General features: G+C 30.5%; 4 protein-coding genes across 14 annotated transcripts in view; 1 reads left to right on the top strand and 3 right to left on the bottom strand.

Annotated features, from left to right (window-relative positions):
* Window positions 1-13,871, bottom strand: part of LOC126769404 (uncharacterized) — a 368,776-nt gene extending 354,905 nt beyond the window's left edge. For 8 of the 9 annotated variants that reach the window (XR_007669364.1, XR_007669359.1, XR_007669365.1 and 5 more), the window contains exons 1-8: window positions 13,263-13,871; window positions 12,690-12,900; window positions 12,148-12,501; window positions 11,643-11,828; window positions 10,902-11,020; window positions 8,565-8,729; window positions 6,657-6,827; window positions 4,742-5,817 (exon numbers count right to left, since the gene is read on the bottom strand). Coding sequence is in view for 1 of the 9 variants with exons in the window: in XM_050488164.1 (XP_050344121.1) it covers window positions 5,527-5,817; window positions 6,657-6,827; window positions 8,565-8,729; window positions 10,902-11,020; window positions 11,643-11,828; window positions 12,148-12,501; window positions 12,690-12,900; window positions 13,263-13,457 (1,692 nt within the window). In the remaining 8 variants the exon portion in view is untranslated. Of the gene's footprint in view, window positions 1-3,096; window positions 5,818-6,656; window positions 6,828-8,564; window positions 8,730-10,901; window positions 11,021-11,642; window positions 11,829-12,147; window positions 12,502-12,689; window positions 12,901-13,262 lie in introns of those variants that run through there. The other variant, XM_050488164.1, reaches the window with a different exon arrangement.
* The window catches only part of LOC126769612 (uncharacterized), a 553,155-nt gene that overhangs the window by 209,487 nt on the left and 319,659 nt on the right, over window positions 1-24,009 (top strand). The window lies entirely within an intron of this gene.
* Window positions 1-24,009, bottom strand: part of LOC126769644 (uncharacterized) — a 180,403-nt gene that overhangs the window by 71,432 nt on the left and 84,962 nt on the right. The gene's annotated exons all lie outside the window — the stretch shown is intronic.
* On the bottom strand, window positions 15,794-23,642 carry LOC126769603 (mitochondrial genome maintenance exonuclease 1-like). Its single transcript, XM_050488473.1, has 5 exons — window positions 23,366-23,642; window positions 22,578-23,045; window positions 19,658-19,871; window positions 18,876-19,221; window positions 15,794-18,329 (listed from the first exon to the last, which is right to left on the bottom strand). Exons 1-4 carry the CDS (start codon window positions 23,556-23,558, stop codon window positions 18,885-18,887), a joined length of 1,212 nt encoding a protein of 403 aa, XP_050344430.1. The 5' UTR covers window positions 23,559-23,642; the 3' UTR covers window positions 15,794-18,329; window positions 18,876-18,884.

Genomic DNA, 24,009 nt, shown 5'->3' on the forward strand with positions numbered 1-24,009 from the left:
GCGCAAGCGATCCCGTGGCGCTCCTTGTTAAGACCGCTGGTTTTTTAGTATTCCGATGTTCGGGGCGTTCTCCCCCCTCCCCCCACTGTTCCCGCGGGAGAAAGGCGTAATGTGTTTTTTGAGCGTTACAAAATAGAAGTTAGTGAAAAATATAACAAGAAGAATAAAAAAAATTAAAGGTTCATCATCTCTTCAAACCCATATTGAAGTTGTTTGAATGAAACATAATCAAGTTCAACGAATACCAGAATTTCCGTAACAGCCTGTGAATGTCCCACTGCTGGGCTAAAGGCCTCCTCTCCACTTTTTGAGGAGAAGGTTTGGAGCTTATTCCACCACGCTGCTCCAATGCGGGTTGGTGGAATACACATGTGGCAGAATTTCAGTGAAATTAGACACATGCAGGTTTCCTCACGATGTTTTCCTTCACCGTAAAGCACAAGATGAATTATAATCACAAATTAAGCACATGAAAATTCAGTGGTGCTTGCCCGGGTTTGAACCCACGATCATCGGTTAAGAGTCACGCGTTCTTACCATTGCGCCATCTCGGCTTTTTTGAACCGGAATTTGCAATATCTTAATTAAGGAGTTCTTCTTTAGCTTTAAGATACGAGGAATCAACATAATTAAGTCACTATCGACTCACTTATAAATACTGCTTGGCGAGAGTTATTTAAACAATATTTGTCTTCTTCCTTTGAATGTCAAATCAATAAAGACGAAAAGAGAGATCATATATACATAACATCGGCTTAATCTTTTGTTTTTTTGTAATGTAATCATATTATGCTATTAAGAGAATAATGTTGCATAACTTTCATTTGTTTTAAAGAGTAATATAAAGTTTATTCATATGCCGCATTTCAATTTTCTAAGCCTAAAAAAATTAAATAATTTCTTGACGTCAAAGGATTGTCTAATCGCAAAAACGTGAAAATCCGCGTTTACTTGTCTTATCGTTTTGGAAAGATAACATTTTAGGCTTAATATAATTACCGAGATGTTCTAGCAGATGACGTATGCATATAATCTAGACACGCGTTAGCTTGCCAAGCCAAGTTCAAGCTGACAGAACTGGCGAGCAGCACCATGTGTACACGAACCACTTTTGACCCCTTCATAACTCAAAAACTATTTCACATAAACATGTCAATATTAGCTCATATATTGAGACATGCGAGACACATATTTGCTATAAATTTCATAAACACACGTCAAACGGTTATTTAGATATTAACGTCCAATCGGCATTTTTATCACTGACAATAGATCAAAGCTCAATCCATTTCCAGGTGACCTAGAAAGTTCAAATTTGGCATCCAGATAGGTATTTGGGTGTATACAAAGGAATAAATCAGAAACTAGTAAATTTTTATTATTTTATTATAACTTTTCAATTAATTGATTCTATTAGGAACACTTACTTATACTGCCTGTAGACCTTGGGCTTCAATATATTATCCCAAGTTATAAAAAGAAATTATATTTTAAGTTGTTATAAAATATTTTATATTGTTATAAATAAATTTCAGAACTGACCATTGAACTTAGCACCCATTCAGATCTTACTAATTTTGTCGTTGAACTCAACAAACAAGGCATAAATCATAATATTGAACTGGCTCACATTTCACATTTATGTTTTTGATGGGATTACTATAACGAAAGCCGAGATGGCCTAGTGGTAAGAACGCGTGAATCTTAACCGATGATCGTGGGTTCAAACCTGGGCAAGCACCACTGAATTTTCATGTGCTTAATTTGTGTTTATAATTTATCTCGTGCTTAACGGTGAAGGAAAACATCGTGAGGAAACCTGCATGTGTCTAATTTCATTGAAATTCTGCCACATGTGTATTCTACAAACCCGCATTAGAGCAGCGTGGTGGAATAAGCTCCAAACCTTCTCCTCAAAAGGGAGAGAAGGCCTTAGCCCAGCAGTGGGACATTAACAGGCTGTTACTGTTACTGTTACTATAACGAAAGATCGAAGTTCAAGTACAGGCAATCACCACTGGATTACTCAAGTTTTAATTGTTTTAAAAGTTTTTCCGTGTTTAAAGGAAAATATTTAATAAAATTAAAATAAAATCTATCGCCAAATAGCAATATTTTGTATTCTTGTGTTACAGTTTGAAGGGCGAGTGAGTCAGTGTAATAATAATCGTTGTGGAGAACATTACTCCAAAACGATTTCGGCCACGGCAATTACATAAAAAAAAACATTATTATTTGGAAGAAAATTAATATATACTGTTAAAGAAAATATTTTAGATATAAATAGATCACAGCAATGTGTGTTATTTTCCTTGTCTGATAATGACTCGATTAAATATATTTGGCATTGTAGGCGCAATGCTCAATTAAGGAAAACAAATGACGAATTTCTTAGTTTTAAGTGCCCGCTTATTCGGTTAAATTGAGAACCTTCGTTTTGAGGTCGGCTAATAATTGCATGGTTTGAAATAAATTCTGAGACATATAGCTAACGTATTGTTTTTGTCATATAACTAGTAGTTTTACTTTGTGGTGGTGGCTTTGTGCAAGCTCGTCTGGGTAGGTACCACCCACTCATCAGATATTCTACCGCAAAACAGCAATACTTGATATTGTTGTGTTCCGGTTTGAAGGGTGAGTGAGCCAGTGTAATTACAGGCACAAGAGACATAAAATCTTAGTTCCCAAGGTTGGTGGCGCATTGGCTATAAGCGATGGTTGACATTTCTTACAATGCCAATGTCTAAGGGCGTTTGGTGACCACTTACCATCAGGTGGCCCATATGCTCGTCCACCTTCCTATTCTATATAAAAAAAAAGTAGTATATCTTGAAAATCTCAAAAGTCGACTGGGAAAATTCGATCAGGCACAATTACATGAATTAAAATATTTGTCAGTTAAAAGATGGTTGATTAAGCCTATAAAGTACACATGGATTTTCTATTCAATTTTTATTGATTTCTCGCGCAACAAAGAACACCGAATAGACATTTAAAAAAAATACAGCGCACTTATTACTTTTCAAAATGAGTTAATAAAAAAATAAAAAACTTTGTTCTAATATATTTATAATAATAATTTCTATAAAATTTAACAATTAACAAATAAGCTATTATATGTAACAAAAGAATATATTTATGTATATTTCACGTATAACAAAGTTTTAGTTTATAAATAGTTTAATATTATGATTAGTTTTAATTACTTTTCATGTTTTGTATCCTCAGGTAGACTGTACTAAAAACAAGTGTATTTAACATATTAAACGTCAATTTCTGGAACGCTGATTAAAGTCAGGTGAACTAATATGAGTTTAATTTAATCGGTGACATAAGCGACCAATGAACGTTCAGTAACTTTGGTCATCATTTCAGAAACTAGCGTTCAGGCTTCAGAGTCAGACTGAGATATAAAATCTATTATAATTTGTGTGACAAAAACTTGTTATCCTTTTTACTCTCACACATGAGAAGATCTCAATAGTTAAAGTGAGTCATTTTAAAGACTGTACAGAAAAGAATCGTCGATGACATGATTTTAAAACTTTCATATACCTATAAATATAATACTAACTACATTACAAAATTCATCAAAATATATTTTTAAAGAATCGTTGCATATTATAATACGTTTTTTTATTAGTATATAAAATTCTTAAAAATTAGTTACAGTAAACAATACATTTTGTTTACAAATTGGTCCATAATAATTATTTCTAAAATTATGTTGACATAAATGCTTATAATGTATAATAAGTTGTAAAAAAATTGACAACTTATTAATTGGTAATTAAACCGCATCTCCATAAATAATTAATTAGCAACTTTTGTGTTGTCGTTGGTTACAAAATTTCTGTAATCACATAAATGTTGTCAACGTAAATTGAATTTTCGGTTCAATTCTTGTTGATTTTCAGATAAACTACAAGGAGTTGCATAAAAATTGTCAACTGATTATATGGAAATACTCAGTTACGCTTAACTGTATAATAAAAAAGGATATAATATAAAAAATTAATTAAATCTAAAATATTACGAAATTAATAATCCATTTTCAAAGGTATTCATATGCCATTCCTACTCAAGTAGTATTTAATATTACGATCTTGGGCTTTATGGTAGATTCCAATACCGTTATTAAAAAAAAAAATTACATAATTTTTAGTATATTATAGACTAAGCTATAAATATTAGTAACAAAGCCGAAAATATCTAATGTAGTATTATGTTCCCTAAATAATATATAATGGTATGAAGGATTTAGAGAGCTATAAGAAATATTTTACTGAGCTCAGTCTTGAGTATATAATATTATAATATACTTTAATAAAAAGTGATTTTCAAAAAAAAAAGTTCCATTACGATTTAGTATATTTACTTGTGGTAGAATTTCCATCCAATGCATACATGTTCCTTAAGAATTTTTTTCATTTCACGTCAAGTGCGAGTTGAATTGTAAATACAAATTAAGAATCATACTCGAGGACCACGAGACGAGATGGCCTAGTGGTTAGAACGTTGTATAATAACGATGATAATCTTAACCGATGATCGTGGGTTCAAACCTGGGCAAGCACCACTGAATATTCATGTGCTTAATTTGTGTTTATAATTCATCTCGTGCTTGACGGTGAAGGAAAAGATCGTGAAGAAACCTGCATGTATCTAATTTCATTGAAATTCTGCTATTGTGTATTCTACCAACCCGCATTGGAGCAGCGTGGTGGAATAAGCTCCAAACCTTCTCAAAATTGATATAGGGCCTTAGTCCAGCAGTGGGACATTAACATGCTGTTACTGTACTGTACTGTACTCGAGGACCACAACCTTCAGCTAATTCCTTCAAATCCACGTGTTCTATTCATAAAGTTACATAAAGTTTTACTTTTTACGAAATTTTATGATAACCATATTGGTAGTGGTATGTTATATTCATTATTGTTAATTTTAAATTAAAAACCCTTTTTCCGCTAAACATATTGTATACTTAATATATTTTAATATAACTATTATTTAGAAAAAATATTTTTGAGATAAACACCGTCTTGTGTAAACTTTGCCTAAAATTTGTCAAGTTTATACTAAAATTAGTGTTATAATATCATAATTCATAAAAAAATTATCATTGCTTTACCTTCTCCTCAAAAGGGAGAGGAGGCCTTAGCCCAGTGGTGGGACTTTAAAAGGCTGTTACTTACTCTCATTGCTTATTACAATTTCATTTATTTTTTGAAAATAAAAAGATTTATTTACAAATATAAGAATATAAATTTTATATATTATATTATATATATTCATTATTGTTATTTTCGATTGCAAAATATATTTTTAAAAATATAAAAATATGATATTTATTGCTATTTATTAAAAAATCTAGCTTTTTATTTTTACAATTTCTATTGAGTACTAAACTTTACTTTGTTGTATCTTTGGTGATTAAGAGAATAATAAAAAAATCAAAACCGTGAATTTGTGTGTGTGTGAGTGTATTTTGAAAAATTGTCGTACTACGTCAGAACCGGAAAACTAACAATACTTCGCCTTCAATTCCTTTCTCAATATCTTACCCGCTGGATTCTTAGGTATCGCTTCAACGAATTCAACATCTTTTATATTCTTAAAAGAAACCACTTTGCTGTTAACGAAATCTAATATCTCCTCACTCTTCAAAGTTGCCCCAGCTTGTGTAACAACAAAGGCCTTCGGTGCCTCCCCTGAGATTGGGTCAGGTACCCCCATGACTGCACAGTCGAGGACCTTCGGATGTGTTCTGAGTACCATTTCTAGTTCTGCGGGTGGTACTTGAAATCCTTTAACCTATGGACAATATAATTTTATACATATGATTTCCGCCACATGAGCAATTTTCATCAGAAATCAGCGAACTGCGCAGGACATATTACTATACGCAAGTGTGTGCGCAAACAAAAGTGCATTCTTTATTCCTTTAATCTCATAATCCGATGGTTCGGTGATACGACATGACCTGCAAGAGTTTCAGGTCAAAGGCTTTATGTGCTTTTCGAGGCGCAGCAGTTGACATTAGATCTGGGTCTGTACATTTTTTTTAAATTGATTTTTTAACAACCGTATTCAATTATTCTTTTTGTTACACCACATGGATTGAAGTGAGTTAACAAAAAAAAAAAAAATTCTTTATTCAAACAGGCTCGTATTGCGTGACATTTGCGTTTTCGTTATTTAGTTTCTATCGAGAAGAACCGACAAGAAACTGTGAAGTTAATCCAATTCTCAAATGAAGTACATAGTTTTCTTTTTCTTTTATAGAATAGGAAAGCGGACGAGCATATGGGCCACCTGATGGTACTTACCATCAGGTGGCCCATATGCTCGTCACCAACGCCCATAGACATTGACATTGTAAGAAATGTTAACCATCGCTTACATCGCCAATGCGCCACCGCATCGCTTACATCACCAAGATGTTATGTCCCTTGTGCCTGTAATTACACTGGCTCACTCACCCTCCAAACCGGAACACAACAATACCAACTGCTGTTTGGCGGTAGAATATCTGATGAGTGGGTGGTACCTACCCAGACGAGCTTGCACAAAGCTCTACCTCCAGTAACTTATATACCTACAATTAAACTGATCCTGTATGGAAGTCAATGAAAACGATTTCTTGTAGTTACCTTTATAAGTTCCTTCAACCGATCAGTGACGTACAAATATTTATTCTCATCGTATTTTCCAATGTCACCAGTTTTGAACCAGCCGTCTTCCGTCAAGACTTCTTTAGACGCTTCAACGTTTTTATAGTATCCACTCATAACATTCTTACCCCGATACCAGATTTCGCCTTCCTGTAACATATATGTAATAAATATATATAAAAGTATGTTGATAAGTTGTGTCAATGTTCAAAGTAATAAATTCCAAACAAAGTCGTTTCTAGTGCTTAAACTGCTGTTATGCTGGCTTTATTTGGAATGCAAGTCAGTTGCACAGTATTTAAAAATATAGCACAGGTGAATTATTTACAGTTTTATTTCATCTTTAAAAAAATGTCCTTATTTTTTTTTCTAGGTAGATAATATGAACTGAATTCGAGAATTTCGTTGAATTTTGCGGCACATGTATTATGGAAAAAAATGTAAAAAAATATAAATTGTCGATAGCGATGACATGATGAAAAATAATGAATGATGAATTGATAAATACGAAGAGATTATAATAACACACTATACCGAATGTTATGAGATGATAATAATAAAAATGTCCTCCAGACCGATTTCGGCCACGGCGGCCAATCTCAAGAGAGATTAGCCAACTGCGCAGGAGATATTATAGTGCACAAGTGTGTGCGCAAACACAGGTGCACTCTCTATTCCCTAACTCTCATAATCCGATGGGACGGCAATCCGACACGATCGGAAAGAGTTCAGGCGCAGGACCAACGGCTTTACGTGCTTTCCGAGGCACGGGAGGGTACACACTTCCAACTTCCAGACTCCGGGCTGCTACTGAGAATTTTCTGACAGAAAAACCCAATAACTTTTTTATTGACCCGACCTGGGAATTGAACCCAGGACTCCGGGTCTGCAGCCTTATATCAAGCCACTAGACCAACGAAGCTGTTGTTATGAGATAACCCAGTGGTTCGAATACGGAAACCTTAACCAAATATTGAGGGTTCAAACGCTGGCAAGTACCACTGAATTTGTGTTTATAATTTTAATCTCGTGCTCGGCGGTGGCGGAAAACATCGTGAGGAAACCTGCATATTAAGAAAATCTGCGTAAGAAAATCTCGCCACATATGTATCACTCCACATTGGAGCGAAATGTTGGAATGAGATCCAAGTTATTTTACTTTTATGCTTTACAATACACCCAATTCATATATTTTTGCTTACAATCCAATATGTATGTATGTACAAATAATAATCTTCATGTTTACGATCGTTCTCACGAAAGAAAATATAAAGGAAAAGAAGCCGCAATATTTTGTTGAATACAAAACTATAGATGCTTGTATTATATGTTTAATTATGTTTATATACTTTAAAATAAGTATAATGATCATTTAGACTCTTATTGTGACATACAAATGAATAAGGTTTATATTTTAAATTTAATATTTTTAGTTTATTTATCCAACGCTTTATATTATTATTTATAATTATCGTATCGTATATTCATTATCAAACATTTCTTAATTTCTTTTTAATAATATATCTTGAATAATTACACTTAATTGATAATGTAATTTATAATCTTATTATCAAATGAAATATTAATATTTACCAAATGAAAATACTATCTTTGTGTCTATTACTGTGACGAAAAATATGGATCAATTAATTAATAATAATTAATATATGTTATTTAGTAGGCTTTTACAAGCACTTTCGAATCGCCATTTTACCGAAATTTAGAAGTACCACCGGTTCGGAATGAATGTGTTTACTTTTCCTACATTTCAAATACAAAGTTATATCAATCAAATACAATTAAATTTATATAAATCCTGCTTGAAAGTCAACTTGAAACTTAACGCTTTTTAATCATCATATACTTTTGAGCTGAATGATTAATTACCTGTCCAGGCCCCAAGGCTTCCGAGGTGTTCAGATCCGCTATCTTCACTTCACCACTCGCAAATACATGACCAACAGATGAGTGATTAGTATCGGTCTTGTTACCCACAGATATCCCCCCACACGTCTCGGTTAGTCCATAGCCTTGTCTGAAGATGATATTTTTCTGGAAAAATTATATAAATTTATGTTATTTTTAGTATTGAATTATCATTTAAAAGAATAGTATATTAGTTATTTTAATCTAAATTAATAAAAAAGGAGATGTTATTCTCGGTAAAAGGATCGGCTTTTTCTATGTCCCTCCCATCCGATAATAAAGGAATATATACTTGTGTTCGCGCACGCGCTTGAGCGCTACAATGCTTCCTGCGCAGTTGGCTATTCTGCGTTAAGAATATCCGCCGCGTCACGTCACGATAATATTATATCGAAACTTGACTACCTCGTTGGTCTAGTGGCTAGATATAAGGACGCATCCCGAGGTCCTGGATTAAAACCCTATATCATGCTGATAAATAGTAACTATTTGGAAAAAAATTCTCAGTAGCAGCCTCCAGGAGGCTGAAAGTTAAGTGGCTACACTCCCGTACCGCGGAAAGCACGTACAACCGTTGATGCTACGCCTGAACTCTTTCCGGTCGTGTCGGATTTGCAGTCCCATCGGATTATGAGAGTGAGAGAATAGAGGTGCACCTGTGTTTGCGTACACACTATAATATGTCCTGCGCAATTGGATCATCTCTTTTGAGATTGGCCGCCATGACCGAAATCGGTCCGGAGGGCATCATCATCATATCGAAACTTATTAGAATGCTTTGATAAATGCGTTAATAATTTATATATTAGCTCGCCCTCATCTCAAATAATAGAGATCGGAGCAAATTGTATAGAAAAAATTGACAGGCTCTTCACGACCGGTCTGTGCCTTTTTACAATGCGGTATTGTTTCCCAATCGCAATTCGGGTGGTTGAAGCGTTTACGACTTTAAAAAATATATAAGCACTAAAAAAACAAATGTATTTTAAATATTGTATTTGGCTGTGATATGGACTTTGCCTTGTTCTGACATATTATCTCTAAGAACAATATTATGTTCTACAGTAATATAATGATAAAATACATATTAAGAAAAGTCATTTGCCCTCCCGGCGATATAAAAAAAAAAAAAAAAAGTAAACTCCAGGTGCGACGTCGTTTTATAATGCATTTCCGATTAGATATTAATAGTTAGTGTTATTGACCTAAAATAGATTACGTATCGGACGAATAAAGGGGAAACTGATGTATTTTTTCATTTATAAATAAATTTATATTGTTGTTTGAAAAAATTGTTTTAAAAATATTACATATATATATATATTTTATTTCAATAATTAGATTGGAGTTTTGAAGTTTTTATTCATTTATTTTTTTAAGTTTGATTGTTTTATTATTATTATTTTTTTGTAGTATTTTTTGCTGTGCTATTATTTAACATGCTTATATTACCGTTCTATTCGCCCGTACTGTAACGTCAAATATTTTTTGTCACGTATTTATTTATATATCTTGTAATATTTCAATGAATATGTGAAGAAAATTGTTTAACGTAAAGCTACTACCGTTTCGGGATGTAATATCAAACGAAAAAAACCCGGCAAGAAAATCAGTAGTTACTCTCTTTCACTCTTTCATATACAAAGTCGTAGAAATACGTAAAAATATTAGTATATTTACAACTACTGGTAAAAAAATAAAGGCTGCACAAATCTCTGCCACTATTTTACTTACGTAGATAGTAACTTACTGTTACAATTTAAAAAAAGAATATTTATTAAAAAGTTTTAATTTTTTTTCTGGAACTTTTTAAACGTGTCATACGTCAGATATACGTCTGTCCGTTTAGTATGATCAACAATAACAAATAGTTTTTGAGTTATAAGCAACGAGCCAAAGTTACTATATGTTACATCGAGGCGACTTGAAAACTTACGAAACATTTTTATAGGGCCATGAAATACACATAATATATTTTTTTTTTTTTTTTATAGAAAAGGAAGGCGGACGAGCATATGGGCCACCTGATGGTAAGTGGTCACCAACGCTCTTAGACATTGGCATTGTAAGAAATGTCAACCATCGCTTACATATCCAATGCGCCACCAACCTTGGGAACTAAGATTTTATGTCCCTTGTGCCTGTAATTACACTGGCTCACTCACCCTTCAAACCGGAACACAACAATATCAAGTATTGCTGTTTTGCGGTAGAATATCTGATGAGTGGGTGGTACCTACCCAGACGAGCTTGCACAAAGCCCTACCAATGAAATATACATATATAAATTAGACATACATTTTTATTGAGAACTGCAGTCGCGTCGTGACTAGATAGGGGCGCTGCTCCGCAAATAATGCCTTCTATTGTTTCCAGGTACTTCGGAGTCACCGCTGGATGTTTTCCCAAAAATACCACTGCAAGACATAATGGAACAATTAAAATATTTGTTCGACTTTATAAATATCGTACCTATTTGGTACAAAATTACAACTGGCAAGGTAACAATAGAAAGACATTAATTCATCAACCCGTCTTATTTTATTTACCTACATATATGTACATACTTATATAATTATATTTTTTTCTATTAACTTAAAACATACATAATTTTAAAAATGGAAGCTTTATAAGAATTATATACTATTTATAATCTATCAAAAATTTACAAAATATCACGCGATTTAAGAACCGGTAAGTTATGTTTGTGACGTCTTAATGTTATCGCACTTATAATGTAGAGAATTTGACACGGAGACCCTAGGCAGTGCAGCAGTTAGCAGCCTATACTGCCTAATAGATAATCTGACCCGAGCTATTGGCGTGGAATCAGTATGTATCTACCTACAATTGGTTGGTACAATTGTACTTGGTACAAAACTAAAACAGACAAGATCAGTAAATTATTCTGTAAGAACAAAACGAAGAAGAACACGACTGTGTAGTGTCAAGTCAAGATACAAAGTTAGTTCTTACAGAATAACACAGATGAACTAAAGTGCTATAATAAATAGTTTTTCATTTGTTCTGTTGACTTACTCATTGGCGGAACGACATACAAATGATTCGCTTTGTGTCGAACAATAGTTTCAAGGAAAAGATCCGGCTTGAATGTTGGCAATGTCACCAACTTGATACCCCTAGCCATTAAATTCAACATCAGTGCGTTGAAACCGAAGATGTGGAAAAATGGCAACACTGCTGGTGTTACAGATTGGAAAGAAGCTGTTAAAAAAAAATAATTGTTTAAAGTTAAAAAAATGATAATTATTTTATTATAAATATAATAATCAAATTCACTTGCTTGACAAAACAGTTAATATTATAAATGCATGTTTCATACATACAATGAAAATTATATCAACCTATTTAGCTAAATATAATCTAAACAAGTAATAACTAACAAGATAATTGAAATTTATTAGTTAATACAATTTCACATTGCAGTGAATGTTTGAATATATATATTTTAACTTGATTTTAATGGCATTGAAAGAAAATTATAAATAATATTATATTTATTTAATATCATATAAATACTTACCATTAGCTTCTTCTACACCAATGACTTCTGGGACTAATATCATTTCATTCATTGTGTTTACACTTTCGTGTGTTAGTTCCACTGCTTTAGGGAAACCAGTTGTGCCACTTGAAAATGGATAAATTGCTATATCTCTAGCACTTCTTTTTACTCTTTTCAAACAATTAGTATCTATATTTAAGTCTTCAGCAAACTCTGCAAACTTTATGGTACCTTCTGGTACTTCATTGTCTATTAATATGACTGGTATATTCAATTTAATTTCTTTTAGAGCTTGCACTATGTTGGGATAAGACAGCTTAGAGGACACTATTGCTTTGCATTCAATTAGTTTTAATTGATGCTTTAATTCATCTGGAATTAAACAATTAAAAACTTTTAATGTTTAAATCTTACAATATAATTTAATCAAACCGAAAATATTAATATAATAAGTGCAGTATAATGCTACTAAGAGCTACAAATAAATATTTATAGTAAATAACAGCAAAACATATTAGAAATAAGGATAAATAATATAAGGATAAAAAACAAATACCTACGTGGTGTATAAGCAGGATTCATTAGACTAGCAATACCTCCAGCCTCAAGAATACCTAACACAACGCAAGGATATTCAGGGACATTAGGCAAAATAACAGCTACTTTATCATCATTCTGTAATTTTAATTTATTAAGAAGTGATGCACCAAAGGAAATGGTCATCTTGTATGTCTGAGCATAAGTGTAACCGTGACCAGTTACAGCGCACACCTATATAAAAGAAAATTTTATTATAACTGTAAAACAATAAAGCAAAAAAATAACATTCATATGTTTTTTATAGCAGGGTTTATAGAAATTTTTATGTTTTCCATCAACACATAATACCGAAGATATTTGAATTCAGATCATAAATATAAATTATTTGATAATATATTTTATATTAAATATTCGACTTATATTTATCCACCTGATGGTAAATTATCACCTTTGAATGTAGTCACTATAAAAAACATTAACTACTTTATACACTTTCTAAAAATTGCCATTCAACCTGGCAGAACTACAGAATTCACTACCGCCAGTAGAATTTGAAATAATTTTGTGGTATAAAACTCAAAGGTGAAACTTACTGTTAAAGTTTTGTCCGGCCATCTGTCCAAGTTCTTCCAAGCAAAATCTCTGACTGTTTGACATGATAATTCAAAATCTTTATATACAGACTTAAGTATATTAGCATCAGTATATTTTTGACGAAATGATGGACATAATAATAATTTATTTTTATAAACAATTTCGTAAGCTGAACGCCGAAAAATACTGGCCATTATACTTTAATGGTAGTGAATGAATATATTATAATTAATAAGCACCAGTAAAACTTAAAAATTTAAACACTAAAAAGCTTGAATACTTAATAAGTTATAAATTTGCAATAAAGAGAATAATTATTTAAAAATGTGTGTTAACTCTATTCTCACGGAATACAAATTAACATAACAAAATATACCGCGTTATTTACATTGATAAGAGACACTAACGAACATTATTGTTTGCATTTAAAGTCAATATTTTGTCTTTATCTTACACAATTAATTCACTTACTGTATTGAACAATGACATAATAACAATACCTATAGCATCTAATAGCTAGAGTTTATAGGAAACATTGCTTTAGAAACTCGTTTGCTTCGCTGTTTTGTAGAATAGACTTTGAACTGACGCATAATAATTAATCAAGAGTAAAACAATAACGATGTAGATAAAAACCAGTTATTTAGTTTTAGTACATCTAAAAATAATAATTTTTAAGTTAGGACTAGTAACCAATTGTCTTAAAGTATTTAACAAAAACAAAAGCCAAATATTTACATACAGCAAAAAACAATAACAGCTGTAGTTTTGTCACTTTTCGTTATTCATTAATAATGTAGCTGTCAATTGTGTCATCGCCAGCTGTTTTAAAGCTTACATTAGAAATATGAAGTAACAGATCATCCCCAATCTTGGGGGTTATGAGATTATGTAATTCCATAAAAAAATTTTTTTTTGATGAATCATAAGCCTCAAAAGAAATCACGACAGTAATATCTCAGCTATTTAATTTTATATGCAGATTAGAGGAAGGAGGATGGAGTCGATATAACTCTATATTAACTATAGAAAATATGAAAAGGGTACTCAACAACTGTTGCTGATGTACCGGAAAAACAAAGATCTGAATAGTGAATTGGTTTCCTCGCTCCATTGTCGAGCAGATTTTGACAGAACCTTTTAAATTGCAGTTAAAGGAATATTTTTTGTCCTCCTGTTTGAGATCCTTCTAATATTATTTTTAATTATGAAAACCTTTACGTTTTCTGTAAATATCATAATCGAAGTGCAGGCATACTTAAACAAGTACATACAGCTTCTGTGCTTCTCGAATTGCTTTCTTGATTCTATGCAACGTGATCCCCGGAAAATTATGTAGCTACCAAGGGTCTAAAATTTTCACTCGGAGAGGAAGTCGTAAAAAAACCATAACACGATAATCATGAAAATACATAATTGATCTATAATCTATACGTATAAATAAAGTTGAAGTGTCTGTCTTGTGATTTTAAAGTTATGGCTATTTGTGATTTACCAAACCAAAAAAAAAAAAAACATTTTTAAAAACGTTGTCTGTATGTTTGTTAGGCTAATCTTTGAACGGCCATACATATGACTTGTCACATATGACTTGTCCTGACTGACTCATCAACGCAGAGCCTAAACCACACGAGGAACTTGAAATTTTGGCGGATGATGCATTTTATGATGTAAACATCCACTAAAGAAGAATTTACGGAAATTCCACCCCTAAAGGATTAAAATAAGGGAAGAACGGTTGTATAACAACCCGTAATTTTTAGTAAAGTTTTCAGTACGCCATTTTTTAATGTAATAAGAATAATATTTAATCTTCTGAGAAAAAATAAATGTGTACATTACGTTGAATTTTTAAAAACGACGAAATTTTTATGAAATCCTTTATATACTTTTTTCTAACCAGAATGACATTACATGCTTCTTACATTAAAATCACAGACTAATAAATTCCAAGCAATCATTTATCCTTTACTTATACTTAAGCGCGGGCGAAGCCGCAAGCAACTGTTAGTATAGTATACATGTATAGTAAACGTTTAGATAAATCCGAATATTGGTTAAAGTAATACTTGAAACGCTGAGGGCACATGACAGTAATTATTAACAACCATTTCCAAACAGATCTTAAATCTATAATTATTTACTATTTTACTAATTCAGTCGTGTAAAAAAAACAACCAAAGGTTGGAAGATCTCCAAAATGATTACAGAAATTTCGGGGACAGCTAATAATCATAAGAACGATATTTATTTTTTAGAAAATGGAAATAACAATAACTGTATATAGAAATTGCCCTAATATTTATATTCTGGACCAGTAGTTTAAGAGATATTATTGTTGTTTGTACAAACACACAAAAAACGACGTAGAAAGTACGGTAAATTGATACTCTATAACTTTTTTTAATTGTTATAAAGAATTGTTTTATTGACAGGACATGTAAAGTATTTTCTAAAGTTATTAATAATAATAATATATTTAGATTTTAAATGAAACAAAAACTTATTTACATACTTTAATATATGACATTTTATAACAATAAAAACATAATTAAATTAGATCACAAAATGAATCAGAAATGGCACAGACTTTCAAACAAAAATTGCTTCGATTTCTGATAAACGAGAACAAAAGATATTATGTTTATACATAATAACATACTGATAATGGCTATATAATTTACAGGTTTTAATAATCTAATCATCTAGAAGTCAAGTTCTTTGTAAAAACAAAGAAAATGTTACTAACATTGATATACATTTCACAAAATTAAATGAAAACTAATATTTTTGTATACATATAGAAGCGACAATGAGAATAAACTGACTAGTTATTACAGATTTATTTGGCATACTAAGAACACATTCTATTTAAAACAAAAAAAAAACGAATTCGAGAAGTATTGAAAAATTATCTGCGATTTTATTAATATAACCTTCATGTACCAAGTAAGCTGTATAGATTAAGGTTAACCAATTAGACGTGGTATTTATATATGTTTTTTGATAAGCTCTCATAAATACCACGATCACAATGCTCGCATTTTCTTCTATTCAAACAGATAAGATAACAGTGTACTACATTAAAAAATAAAATAAATAACTTGTCGTAGTTTTTTTTTCATTTGAATTTATAACTATCTTAAAAATAAAAGAAATATTTTCTAGTGTTATATATAACAAATGAGACAACTTTGACTAAGTAAAAAAGATCCAAATAAAACAATAATATAATAATAACATCTTGGGACATTATTCACACACGGCCATCTGATCCCAAATTAAGCAGAGTTTGTACTATGGAAACCAGACAACTGATATACTACATATACTGCTTTTCTTTTGTAAATACATACTTATATAGATAATTACACCAAGACTCAGGAGAAACAGACATGTTCATGCACATGTATGACTTGGGTGGGAATCGAACCCACAACCTTCGGCATGAAAGGCGTATCTACCAACTAAGCCAACGGTCTTGCCAAAGAATTTATTTAATTATTTATACAATAATAATTTACAAAATCGACTAATAGAATGTGCAAAGACATAAATTAATACTAATGATTGTCACCATACTAAAACCAGACATAACTTTTTAAGCCAATTAGTTTATTAAGGTACCAACACACATGTTTGCTTAAGCATAGTCATAATGCTAAATTATAGATTATATATACAGGAATGGTGCTTCGTATAAATCTTGATATTAATGGACGATAGTGATTTACTATCAGGTAACACCTTTGCACATTTAATTAAATATTTTTTTTAAACATAAATAGTTACAGTGCTACGATTTACTTACATTATGAATCTGTAACATAAAGCTGTGCTTACAGTGTTATTGTTTAAGCTATGTAAATTAATGAAGCTATCATATTTTTATAAATAAATAGACGCAATACAGGCATATTAAGGTGTTATAACTCCTTTCATTATATTATTTAACTTGATATACATGTGTATTGGTATCTTATAACTTATTTTTTACACGCCTTGATCAACATTTTCTACAAAACAGTAGATTTATCTTTAAGCTCTCTTTTAGCTTCGAGTTGTAAGTTTGGCTGTTGTTATTATAGGAGCTCTATTTTTCTTCTAACGACATTTTAAGATTCAAATACATAACAAACCCGATAACAATTCCAGTCTTAATCCCAGTCTCATTTGATCTTTAATTCAAGCCACACATGACAAAATTATTGTCATATTTTTGTAAACAATACGCTGCAACACCTCAATAGAAAAAAATAGCAATTTTGTGTTGTCACATGTTGACAATAACTTTCTGTTATTACCATAAATTGTTTGCAAAAATAAACTTTACAATTTTTTGTAATGATTTTGACTTTACAAAGAATTGCAAAGCATAGCCAAGACAAGATTTACAAAATATTTGAGTGAAAACACAGCTTTAAAATAAACTTAACAATTGTTTTGTAACAACTTTGATTTTATGAATAATTGTAAACTTTTGGAAACACAGAATTTGTCAAATATATTTATTCGAGTTTAATTTAAGTTTGTTTTAAAATATAAATTCTAAGGCAAAATAATATTAAACATATCGTCTTAATAATGTTCATTGAATAATTCACTGTCATTCTTTAGCCATCTAATTTAATGTAAAAATATATTATCTTAATATTTTTATACCAGCAGAATAAGAACTACAAATGTTCCATACATTTAATGATACATATAAGAACTGGAATTAATAAATGCATTCACTCCAGAAATGTCATTAGCAATGGAATATTTTTTTTATTTCATTTTATTAATTATTTTATTGACCACAAAATATATTAATTACATTACAAACAAATATTAATTCGCCTTTTTATGTAGTGCACGTGAAAGTATAAAGAAACTTCTTATATTTTTACTACAAAACTTGCTTTGTGTGTTTTTGCTAATTTATTTACATAAATTGTTACATTTCTAAGTAATATCATACCACATATTATTTCTCAATCCAGCGAGACTCCAATTGTGAGGTTTTCTATTGTTTCGACGATTATCTCGTAGATAAGATCCAAAGGGTGATTGATGAATTGTCTCTGAAAAATGTTAATTTACTGATTAGAACTAATGTCAAGGCTATTTTTATCGAGACACGATAAACAAACCAAGTATGTATGCAAATTTTTTTCGTTTTGTTTTGCATAAATACGATTTTCTACTGAACATCCCTGCATTAAGGCTTGGTTAGCCCTTGGCGAAGCCAGGGAATTAAAAATTTAAAAGTACATGTTGTTTCGTACCAATGTTCAGAGGCAAGCCCTGTATGTATCCAGGCCATAGGGCATATAGATTCTATATATTTACTTACAATATATAAAGCCATCATCATCAATTTATCTCATTTTATTAAAATAATATTATTTAGCATGCCATTCAATAGACACTTTGGTATACTGCAATCTAGAAGTCTATAATTGAAAATGTCTAAGTTCCAATTTAACAAATTTATATTAAGGTGAGATTTTTCAACTAATATGAATAAAACTTATCAAATGATTGAATAATATCTGCTACACACATATTGTTATATTTTATATTATGTCTCATAGTAAAGATTAATATTTACAATTAATTAAAAGTACCTTAAAGTATTAGAGTTTCCCAAGTTCCTCCTCAAACAACCGTTTTCCACCCTTTAAAATCTTCTCTGAATTATTGCTATATTTCTCCATATATTCTTCCAGTCTGATCAACCATTGTGCCCAATGTTCTCTAAGCTTCTCCATAGACAGATGGTATACATCTGCTTTAGAACCATCAGTGTAAGCTATGACTAGTAAAGCATCTCGTACGTTGAAGTGTTTGTAATTCAGATCATTGCACACTGCACCAAAGTAAGCTGCCAGCTGGACTGGATTGTCGTAGGTCATTGATATCGATTTTCGTGGTTTATCTGATTTCTTCCATTCAATAAGCGTTGGTTTTTCTCTGGAAGATGACAGAAATTTTATATGTTTTTTCAATATATTTACTCTTACCTATATGCTTTTTTAAGTAATTGATTTGTAAACTATATATTTATTATATAAAAAAATTCTATATCTGTTTAATAATATCTGTTTGAGTTTAATATATTTTAATGATAACAATGAAAGTCTTGATCACATAGATGTATTTTTCATTTACAAAGTTTTTATAATATGCCCTTTGTTAAAAGTAGGTAACATGACAATTGGTATAAATATATAAAGAGAAAAATGTCTGCCAAGGTTTGTTAACATTGTATAACATTTAAAATATGTTATGTCAATTTGATATTTTTGTTTCATGTGTCAGGCAAGAAAATAAATAGAAAGTTAATAAGGGATCATAACAAATTAAATGGTATATTGTTATATTAGATTAATTATAAAAATACACTTACTCATAGTCAGCAATAGCATCAAATACTCCTCTGTATTTTAACACTGGGTGCACTACATTTGATTCTATCGCCTTCGGTGAAGATATACTTTTCAATACCTCCGCGACGGACAACCAGACACCTTCCACATCTTTTTCTATACGTAATTGGGTCCTTGGTTTCGTAAAGTATGTCTTGAGGGTATTGTGAAATTTTGTGCCAGATGCTAATTGAGCTGTAATATAAATAAACAATATTTAAGGATAATGAATATCTCTATTTTTAATTACAGTAACACAAACTGTTTTATATTGCTTTTAAATTATATTATGTTGAAAGTTAAATTAGTGGTAAAAACTAAATTGAGAAAATTTCTAAGTTTTAAAGACCTTTACAAAACTTTTGAATATTATTGAACATGTAGTATATCTTTGTTAATTTAACTTAGGAATAATTTTAGTTTTCTTAAATTCAAAATGGTTCGTAAGTTCTATTTAAGGACAAACTGCATATTTCAGGGTTTTACAGCGACGCGTTTGACAATAATTAGAACATCATACTTTTGCATCTAGATCCTAACCCACTTGTTGTCAACATTCAACTTACACTATAAGATAGAGATTTCTAATTTAGACAATTTATTTCGTGATACAAGCTTATTTTGCAATTATATTATTTTATGGGCTGCAATTCCAATCGAATATTTAACTCCATCCAATTGACCCATTTAAGAATTAGTCATTCATACATGGACACCAAAGCCAATAAATATTGTGTGGTCATATATATGTATAGTTCAATTCAATTCATATGTGAATGCTATTAACATTCCTTTGACTATGGTAGTATTTTAAATTACGACAGCCAAATCACTCATGGTCAAGACAAGGTCATAATATAAGAAATTTTGCCTGTCACTCGTTTACTTGTGTTGTGATTTGTTCAACCTGGTATGCCAATTATTTTTTTGTAATAACCTTCAATGCAATGCTGTGTTTTACTCTCCTTGAAAATCTCACAACCTTTACACTGACTTCTTACAAAGTTTTAAATAATAATATACCATAATGACCATTTGATTATAATTTAGTATATTTAATGGTGTTTCTGATCTTATGTGTAAGGAATATATAACATATAGAAAGAAATTAATCATGTTGTGATGAAGCAATAACAATTAACAAGGACAAAGCAAATATGTCGCCTTAATTTAATTGTTATAGAGTTGATTGATATTTAATTGATACTTTTTATCTTATTTGTGTTAGATTTTAATGTATATTAGTTAAATAGATTAGTAATGACTCTTTCATTTATTTCATTACCATATTTGAACAGTCAATACATGATGTATAAATATAAGTGTGTATAGAGCTTGTAAATAGTAATTATGGAATAAAGTTGTATATATAATAAATTATTTTATAAGCTAATTAAGCACTTAGATCTCATTATGTGGAGTAATAGTACTACCAAAGTGATAAAAAAATGTATTACAAACAGATATGTTAAAGTCAAATTCATAAAAATTTAAACTAAAATTTGTTTTATTTGTCTATCTGAAATTATTAATCAAATGTTACGTCACATTTTTAAGCAAAAAATTTTAGTGTAAGGCTTATTATTATATATTTATTATGATGAGCCGGTTGGCGTGGTTTGTTGATGACTTGCCTTTTACGCCGAAGGTTGTGGGTTCGATTCCCAGCTAGGACAAACATTTGTGTGCATGAACATGTCTGTTTGTCCCAAGTCTGGGTGTAATTATCTATATAAGTATGTATTTACAAAATAAAAATAGTATATGTAGTATATCAGTTGTCTGGTTTCCATATTACAAGCTCTGCTTAGTTTGGGATCAGATGGTTGTGTGTGAATAATGTGTCAGAATATATTAGTATTATATATTATGTAATTTCAGTTCGAAGTGTTTTAGTTTGAGTAAATTATTTAAATATTTTTAGTATTCTTTTTGAAATTAAATAGAATAACAAGAATTGTAACCTTTATGTACTAACTATATATATAATATTTGTTTTTTGTATATCTGTGCAAGACAAGATTTAAGCACCTTATTATAAGCTCATTTAACATACATAACAAGTACACATCTATCTAACGATCTACCACTGAATTATATTTGAGATATTAAAAAATGCATAAATAGAGAATAGAAATTAAGGTAGAAGCATAATTAGTTTTGTTATTCGATTGGCTGAAAATGTTAGGTTCCTATAAACGGAACTGGTCAGGTTCATTCTATTTACAACTTTTGATACATAATTCAAATTTAGATTTTTTTTATGTTTAAATAATGATAAATACAAATAAGAAGTTATAAATTATAGCTTAACACAAATTCCCGAAGATGTTAAGCATTTTATCTTGATAATTAAAGTAAATTTAGTAGCATATATGTTTCCCTACTATTATTAACACAGATAAAAAACTTTGTATATATACGTATACCATCAAACATTGTCTGAAACTGAACACTTAAAACATATACAATGTATTATATGTTTAAAATACAATATGACTGAGTCTCCTCGCCAAGTAATATATAGTGCAATGTCCTGCCTATGTAATATTATTAATACAACTTTTAAACTCATAACAGACTGGCCTAATGACCTATTAAGTATTTTTAAACAGTACAGTAACAATTTTTAATAGATTGTAGATGTTATACGAGTTTAGGCAATGTAGAGACTTTAAAATAAGTGTCTTGGACATAATATATAGTAGACTGTAGTGTTCAATTACACAAATAAAACTTATCCAGGTCTTAATAAACAGATTATTAATGAATTTCAGCAAGTACTCATTTCATTGTAAATTCTTAGTTACATTATATAGCATGTTATTTTACCTAGATATAATATTAAAAATATATTGGTATCTACTTCATAATACAAATATACATAAAATTTTTACCTACCTTGATAAAATCTATTGAACTCTTCCAAACCCATTTCTTCTATCCTTTCTTTCTTCCACTTATCTAATAATTTTTTTGACTCTTCAGTCATTGTCTTGTTTAATATTAAAGTAACTGATGGGAACTGTTGGGCATAGTCATTCTGGTGTTGTTTAATTTGGAGAATTTTGTCTTCGCTTACATATCCAGGCTGGGCAGCTGAACTACCTGTGGCATTATTCACTACAAATGTCTTTATGCCTCTGACTGGTGTCCCATTAAACAATATTCCTACTAGATTAAAACAAGTCCTCGTGTTTTGCCACATATTGTGTTTAAAACTTTTTACACTCTTAATAACACTGTTGTTTCTTCTATTAGCACAAAGGTTCTGATTTACTTCAGCATCTTGTCTCGTAACGTCGATAAACTTTTGCGTACTTTCATTCGATGCGGTCACTTCGTTGTTTTGATGTGATCTATTTTTAGCTAAAACAGATAATTTTATAACTACAAAAATGTACACGAGTATATCACACGGCGCTAAGTGTCATATGATTAAATACGAGATTTGTTCACATGCATCTGGGATTTAAGACGCATTATAGTATATTTACTTTAGAAACATTAGAACGTAATAAGGCACTGCGTTTTATCTAAAATCGAATAATAAAATATTTATCATGAAGAGTAACCAGAACCACAATGACAACTAAAAGGCAATATAGAAAGTTGAATTATTAATTTCACAAGGTTACGATGTACAGCAAAATGCCATAATATTAGATTTGCTTAAAATTTAAACTAACCTTCCTTTCGCAATCTACTTTTTTTTTGCTTGTTCGTTTCCAACAAGGGTCCGAAGAGTTCCTTATTCTCTTTATTGAATTGCTTTAATTTGTCCGCCGGTTTCAAGAATGAAGCGGGTTTAACTACTTTATTTCTGACACTTTGTTTTTCTAAAAAAGTTTTGAGACTGGTTGTAATAATCGGCCGAAGCATTACGAAGCGATAAAATGATGAACCTTTAATGAATATTATAAAGAATGTACCACTGGAAAATGAAATTAAAGGAAATAGTTATTGTCAAAAAGAAACTTATTTTTATTTTCAAATTAATTTATTACGCTAATTCAAAACCGATAAAATATATATCCTAATGTAAACGATACTCATTCCATTAACTTTTTTTCGATGTCTAAGGATTTTAATTTAAAACTTCATCATTGCAAATTGGTATTGCACTAAACTACTAAATTAGTAAATTATATTTTAAAAAATGAATAAATTATAATTCCGAACGATAAATAAATTTTAGATAGTTTGTCTCTTTCATTTGATGTAAATTAGATCCCAGGTTATTTTTTATAGAAGTGTAAACTAGGATGATAGAAACAATAAGTAACTTTAAATGTTTACATTTCCTAGACAACTTACAAAACGATTTATTAGT

The sequence above is a fragment of the Nymphalis io genome, chromosome 7 (genome assembly GCF_905147045.1).
Source record: "Nymphalis io chromosome 7, ilAglIoxx1.1, whole genome shotgun sequence".
Classification (NCBI taxonomy): domain Eukaryota; kingdom Metazoa; phylum Arthropoda; class Insecta; order Lepidoptera; family Nymphalidae; genus Nymphalis; species Nymphalis io.

Bases quoted from the DNA above. Each gene is read 5' to 3' on its own strand.
- LOC126769603 (XM_050488473.1), bottom strand. From the start codon at position 23,558: ATGCTTCGGCCGATTATTACAACCAGTCTCAAAACTTTTTTAGAAAAA. The intron at 23,046-23,365 runs GTTAGTTTAAAT...TATCTGTTTTAG, and splicing joins AAGTAGATTGCGAAAGGAAG to CTAAAAATAGATCACATCAA. The intron at 19,872-22,577 runs GTAGGTAAAAAT...TTTATATTACAG, and splicing joins GTTCAATAGATTTTATCAAG to CTCAATTAGCATCTGGCACA.